This window comes from Peromyscus californicus, unplaced genomic scaffold (assembly GCF_007827085.1).
Source record: "Peromyscus californicus insignis strain IS unplaced genomic scaffold, ASM782708v3 Scaffold_3__1_contigs__length_106647218, whole genome shotgun sequence".
Lineage (NCBI taxonomy): Eukaryota > Metazoa > Chordata > Mammalia > Rodentia > Cricetidae > Peromyscus > Peromyscus californicus.
Genome location: NW_026294551.1, coordinates 923,677 through 930,980, shown reverse-complemented (window position 1 = coordinate 930,980; position 7,304 = coordinate 923,677). Strand labels below are relative to the sequence as shown.

General features: G+C 48.6%; 1 protein-coding gene across 1 annotated transcript; it reads left to right on the top strand.

Moving 5' to 3' along the window:
* Nucleotides 1-1,106: 1,106 nt before the first annotated feature.
* Uts2r (urotensin 2 receptor) lies at nt 1,107-5,556 on the top strand. Its single transcript, XM_052758414.1, has one exon. The coding sequence runs from the start codon at nt 3,128-3,130 to the stop codon at nt 4,286-4,288; it is 1,161 nt and encodes a 386-aa protein (XP_052614374.1). The 5' UTR covers nt 1,107-3,127; the 3' UTR covers nt 4,289-5,556.
* Nucleotides 5,557-7,304: the final 1,748 nt, after the last annotated feature.

Genomic DNA, 7,304 nt, shown 5'->3' with positions numbered 1-7,304 from the left:
TTTTAACGTGTGAGTACCACTGAGGGCAGGGAATGTGCATACCTAGCCATGAGGGATTTCCAGTGTTCCACAGTGAGAACACACACACACACACACACACACACACACACACACACACACGCACGCACGAATGCACGCACACACACACGAACGCACACACGTGCGCACACGCACGCACGCGCGTGCGCGCACACACGCACACCACTGCTTTGACCTCCTGTAACCGTTAATGAACTCATCTCGGAGGGAGCCACATTTGAACTCCTGCCTGCTACTGTCCTTCAGAACCACGTTTCACCCACACTGCAGCACAGGTCTTTTCATTTCTGCGGGTCATTTTAATGGAACTTTTGCTTTATACTATTGCTGCTGCTATTTATGGTCAATTGGGTTGTTTCAAACTCATTAGACACAAAGCTGCTGTTCTTTGGAGTGTAAGTGGGATCACTGGTGACACAGTACACACCTGTTTTGCTTCACTGAAGTGCCAAACTTTTCCAAGGCTGCTGTAGCATTTCACATTCTCAATTGCAGTCATTGGAAAGTCTAGTTATAACTCCCATAACTCAAGAACAGGTGCATTGATCTTTCTGGCTATAGGCATGTAACAAGTCTTTTTCTACCCTGCCAACCAGCTCCCAAATAATGACACAGGGACTTATTGTTATGAAAGCTTAGCCTTAGCTTAGGTTTGTTCCTAACTAGTTCTTACTATGTTCTATCACATGGCGTTACCTCTCTCCCATCTTGTACCTCCTGTTTCCTCCATGTCTCCTGGCTACTCCTGTGCGCCTAGATTCCTCCTCCTCTTCCTTTCTCTTCCCAGAAATCCTGCTATTGGCTATTGGCTGTTCAGCTTTTTATTATACCAGTCACAGCAATGCACCTTCACACAGTGTACAAATATTCACAACACAGGCATGCTCTGTGTGTGTGCCTGTGAGCGCACGTGCACGCTTTAGAGTTCGTGATTTTGATTTGCATTTCTCTGTGGTAACAAGCTGTGCAGAACATCTTTTCATTAGTTTGTGGCCTTTTGGGTATTTTCCTTCAGTCATTCCTGTTCAGTTTGCCTGCCCCCCCCCCCCCGCAAACGGCCAATTATTCTTTCCTTCACGGTTTACAGTTCTTGCGTGTACATTGTTCACTCGTCCATTGATCTGATGTATATTTTCTCATCTCACTTTTACTTGTTTAATGAAGTTCTTAATTTTGATGAATCTTGGGGTTTCGTGTTTTTTTTAAAGACTTTATTTTTATTATGTGTATAAATGTTGTTTGCATATATGTATGTACTTCACATGTGTGCCTGGTACCTGAGGAGTTCAGAAAAGAGTGTCTGACTCTCTGGAGTTGGAGTTACAGACGGTTATTAGTTGCTGTGGTGGTTTGAATTAAATGGCCCCATCGGCTCATAGGGACTGGTACTTTTGGAGGGTGTGGCTTGTTGGAGGAAGTGTGTCACTGGGAGTGGGCTTTGAGGTCTCAGAAGCTCAAGCCAGGCCTAGTTTTTCACTCTCTTCCTGCTGCCTGCGGATCCAGGTGTAGAACTCTCAGCCATCCTTCCAGCACCACGTCTGCCTGCTGCTACCATGCTTCCTGCCACGATGATAATGGACTAAACCTCTGAATTGTTTAATCCAGCCCCAATTAAATGTTTTCCTTTGAAAGAGTTGCCATGGTCATGGTGTCTCTTCACAGCAATAGAACCCTAAGACAGCTGCCATGTGGGTGCTGGGAATCCAACCCAATTCTTCTGAAAGATCAGCAAGTGATCTCTCCAGCCCCAGTTAAGCTTGTTTTTAAGTAATCTTTTCCTGAGCTAGAGAGATCACTCAGTGATTGAGAGCACTTGCTGCTCTTGCAGAGGACCTGAGTGTGGTTCACAACCACATGGGGGTTCACAACCATCTGCAACTCCAGTTTCAAGGTATCTGATATGCTCTTCTGGCCCCTGAAGATACCCTGATGTGTACCTGGTATACATACATTTGTGAAGTCAAAACACTCGTACATATAAAACAAACCTGAGAGAGAGAGAGAGAGAGAGAGAGAGAGAGAGAGAGAGAGAGAGAGAGAGAGAGAGAGAGCTGAGAGGGCTGTTCTTTAAAAAATAAAAATGTCGGGCATAGTGGCACACTCAGGAGGCAGAAGCAGGTGGATCTCTGTGAGTTCAAGGCCATTCTGATCTACATAGAGAGTTCCAGGCCAGCCATGGCTGCATACTGAGCCTTTGTTGTTTTTTTAAATAATAATAATTTTCTGGAAGGTGGAGAGATAGTTCAGTGGGTAGGAGTGCTTGCCTCCAAGACTGACGACTTTAGAGCCTGGAGATCTACACAGAAAAAAAGGAAAAAGATCAATCCCAAAAGTGTCCTAACCTCCACATGAACACTGTAGCATTCCCATATGTACACACGCACTCACACATGCACACCAAATAAGAATGTAAGTTAAACAATTTTTTAGAAAAAAGAAGTATTTTCCTACTGTGACTCATAATGATTTCTTCCAAAGGCTTTTTTGGCTGTCCTCCATCACTATATATGTAATGTAAGGCAAGGATCCAGGCTCATTTCTTTGGTAAGATAAATGAAAAATTTACCTATTTTTCTATTGGAACTTTTAAGCTCAGTTGATATTACTTTGTGACTGGAAGAAATCGCCTTTTTAAAGTATACAAGTGACATAATCAGGAAACGGGACTCTTAGGTTGCAGAGCTAGATCTTAGGACTCTCATCTCTGCCCAGTGCTGACCTCTGCCATGCTGTGACCAGCTTTTCAGAAAAGCAAAGGCCTTACATTTGCATTGGAGTGGGACTGGGTTCCTGCTGGGTGGGCAGTGGGTCCCAGTGGCCCTATGGTCCCTCTGTGTAGCTGGGGAGATGACACAAAAGGGTTTTTTTTTTTTTTTTTTTGAGGGTTCCAACAGGGGACAGGACTTGGTGAGCCCTTGTCTCTTCACAGAGGGACAGTGACTGTGTCCATCCTAGAGGCTGGTAGGGCATGGAAGTAGGTGTCTGTCTTGCACCTTTGACACTAATCTTCTCCCACAGGACAAGTTTCCTACAGGCCCTCCTCACTGGGCAGTAGGACCCCCACCAGAAGCCCAGTGTGAGGACAGAGATGGCGCTGAGCCTGGAGTCTACAACCAGCTTTCCCATGCTGGCCATGTCAGGAGACACTGTGTCTGAGTTGCCTGGTGGCCCCAATGTGTCCCTCAACAGTTCCTGGACTGGCCTAACAGATCACAGCTCCTTGCAAGACCTGGTGGCCACGGGTGCCATTGGGGCAGTGCTCTCAACCATGGGTGTGGTGGGCATGGTGGGAAATGTATACACTCTGGTAGTCATGTGCCGATTCCTGCATGCCTCAGCTTCCATGTATGTCTATGTGGTCAACCTGGCACTGGCTGACCTGCTGTACCTGTTGAGCATTCCCTTCATTGTGGCCACCTATGTCACTAAGGACTGGCACTTTGGAGATGTGGGCTGCCGCGTTCTCTTTAGCCTGGACTTTCTGACCATGCATGCCAGCATCTTCACTCTGACCATAATGAGCAGTGAGCGCTATGCAGCAATCCTGAGGCCTCTGGACACGGTACAGCGCTCCAAGGGTTACCGTAAGCTGCTGGCACTGGGCACCTGGTTGCTGGCACTGCTGCTGACCTTACCCATGATGCTTGCCATCCGACTGGTGCATAGGGGCCCCAAGAGCCTCTGCCTGCCGGCCTGGAGCCCTCATGCCCACCGTATTTACCTGACACTGCTCTTTGGGACCAGTATTGTGGGGCCTGGCCTGGTCATTGGGCTGCTCTACGTTCGCCTGGCCAGGGCCTACTGGCTATCTCAGCAAGCCTCTTTCAAGCAGACGCGCCGGCTGCCCAACCCCAGGGTGCTCTACCTCATCTTTGGCATTGTCCTTCTCTTCTGGGCCTGCTTCCTACCCTTCTGGCTGTGGCAGCTGCTGGCCCAGTACCATGAGGCCATGCTACTGGCACCCCAGACTGCACGCATCGTCAACTACCTGACCACTTGCCTCACTTATGGCAACAGCTGCATCAATCCCTTCCTCTATACACTGCTCACCAAGAACTATCGTGAGTACCTTCGTGGCCGCCAGCGGTCGCTGGGTAGTAGCTGTCGTGGCCCAGGGAGTGCAGGCAGCTTCCTGCCCAGCCGAGTCCACCTCCAGCAGAACTCAGGCCGCTCGCTGTCCTCCAGCAGCCAGCAGACCACAGAGACCCTCATGCTGTCCCCAGTTCCCCCTAGTGGGGCCTTTGTCTGAGAGTCCCTGTTTGAGCCTGGGGGTAGGAAAGGACCCAAAGCCAGGCCACTCAGGAGCCCATTCCCGGAATCCCCTATTCAAACCTAACCATCTTGTCTGTCCTCAACTCTCTTCTGGAAAGTTCCCTGTTCTTCTTCACTGCTGCTCACTTCAACTCCATCAGCACCTTTCCTGCAATGCCAACACTCCTCTGAACCTCTCTCTCCGGATCTTCAGAAGCTGTGGCCCAGACCCTCTTCTGAAGACCCCAGAGAATTGAGTCATCTAAAGCCTACTTACTCAGAGCAGCTGTGCAGGGCTGGGAACCTGATCTGGAGATGTAAGCTCTTCCAGCCTTGAGGACCCGCCCCCACTGGTGGGTAAGGGGTCTGTAGACAATTTCTACCCTCTCCCTCTCCTAACCCCAACCCATGGTAGCTTCTTGTTTCCATATGCACACAGAACAATAAACCCTGTGCTCTGTAGTCTGCCCTGCCTCGGTGCTGGGGATGGAAGGCTGGAGGGGGTGGTCCTGGACTCATGAGGCACCTGAGTGTTCGGTGAGGGCATGTCTGCTTTCCAAGCCTTTGCCGGTGGATGTCCCTACATGGGAGCCCTCCCATTTATTTAGGGTGGGAAGGAGGGCAGATAACTGAGAGGTATGAGAAGCTGGGGTGGGATGGGCAGACTGGGAGGAGAAGCTGCCAAGCTAGCAGTGGAGCTCAAGTGTAGAAAGGAGGCCCTGCAGGCTGTAGTTCTTAGATGAGGCAATCAAACCCACATGTGGCTCATAGTGACAGCAATGAGGCCTTGGCTTCACTGTTCCTGGACAAACTGTTTCTCTGTCCCAAGTACCATCCTCAGGACATCCTTGCCTTGGCTGACCATTCCTCCTACCATGGCCAGACAACACCTGTCCTCCCCCTTTAGGGTGATCATCAGAGGCTGGGACAGCACCTTGGTCCGGTTAGTACTCTTGCTGTGGCAGGTACACCCCTGTGGCAGGATATGAAGTTCAGGTCTCTGGAGTGATACAGTGCTCCAGAAGTAGATTCTGGTGACTGGCCACAGTACTTTGTGCTTCTCTATGGCTAAGATAGTAGATTTATTTTGCTATTAAAAAGCAAAATAAGCCGGGCGGTGGTGGCGCACGCCTTTAATCCCAGCACTCGGGAGGCAGAGCCAGGTGGATCTCTATGAGTTCGAGGCCAGCCTGGTCTCCAAAGCGAGTACCAGGAAAGGCGCAAAGCTACACAGAGAAACCCTGTCTCGAAAAAACCAAAAAAAAAAAAAAAAAAAAAGCAAAATAAGAGGAGTCAGGTATTGGTGGCACACGCCTTTAATCCCAGCACTCAGGAGGCAGAGACAGGAGGATCTCAGTGAGTTCAAGGCCAGCCTGGTCTACAGAGCTAGTTCCAGGACAGGCTCCACAGAGAAACTCTGTCTCGAAAAAAACCAAACAAACAAACAAATAAAAAAAACAAAGAGGAATACACATGGGCACATACATGAACACACGAAGTCTGTGCTAAATATCAAAGACTTTGTCTCTAAATTAAAAAAATAAAAAAACATTTTTTTTTGAGATAGTGTCTCACTATGAAGCCCTGGTTGGCCTCAAACTCACTATGTAGACAAGACTGGCCTTGAACTCACAAAGATCCACATGGGATTAAAGGCCTAACTCTAAATTAAAATTTTAAAAGGGCTGGGAATATAGCTCAGTGTCAGAACACGTGCTTAGCATGTGAGAGGCCCTAGGTTTCACCACCACCTCTGCAAAACAAAACCAGCAACTGGCTAGTGAATTCACTTGAGGAATATGTGGGTGGCGGGACAGAGCATCCTAACCCAGGCTGGGAACCCCTGCCCCTGGGCTGCCCCGTTCCTTTGCCCCAAACCCCGCTGTCTCTTTGATGCTGGGCTTTGGCATTAGAAAGCCCCTTCTTTCTTGACAAAGTCCAATTCCTGGTCTTGTTTCTAAGAACTCAGGGTTGGGACCAAGTTTGTACCACCTTACTTGACACTCACTCCGGTTGTGGGCTCAGTCCTGGGCAGGGGTGGCCCTCATTCCAGGCCCACTTCTCTGGGAGGCTTCCTCATGCTCCAGAGCTCAGATGACCCAGAGAAGGGAGTTTCTGCAACACTATATGCCCACTTAGGGCACTGTGATCCAGAGTCAGCACGCAACTGAAGGGGTGGGTACCATCCCTGGAGAGAACCATATCCCTCCTCCCCTCAGAGGCTGTTCTAGAGTACAGGATGGGGTGGCCAGGAACTGGAAAAGCCTGAATGATGTGGAGTGTAGCCTCATCCCTAGAGCCAACATCAGGGAGGTAACCTAGTGAGGTCTGTGGGAACATGTGTCTTTATCCAGAGGGACCTGATATATTCCAGATATCCCTACCAGCCTGACAGTAACAAAGTCCTAAAGCCAGAGCTTCCAAAAGGCCACTTGTAATAAGAACCACTGTCCTGGAAAAACTTGGATGAATAACCAGCATCTCTGTGACAGTCACTATCCTAGAGTCTTGGCACCCACTAGATCTGGCCTCAGAGCCTCTTTGGACCAGCACTGACAGAGGTTGGTGCAGAACAATGATAATGCATGTATATATGTGCACACACACACACACACACACACACACACACACACACACACACACACACCAAACACACTACATATAACAAATGCACCAAGTACACACCCAAACATGTATCCCACCACACATTCCACATCACACACAACAAATGCATAAAACATTTACCTCATACATTCACCCCTAATACACATACCATATCATGTACAACACCCATCAAACTTACCATATGCATATATGTACATACCACAGACATAACATATAAAATACACAAAACCCACAACATATACAAACACATACTAAACACACACAGCACACTCTGCCATCCTCTAGAGATTCTGCCTGTGACAAACTAATAATGGAGGTAACATGTCAGCTTTCAATATGAGTGATACCAAGCATAACTTCCAAGTCTCTCTACCTCTCTGGGTAGTGGG

Excerpts from the sequence above, each read along its gene's own strand:
- Uts2r (XM_052758414.1), top strand. The coding sequence starts at position 3,128 with ATGGCGCTGAGCCTGGAGTCTACAACCAGCTTTCCCATGCTGGCCATG.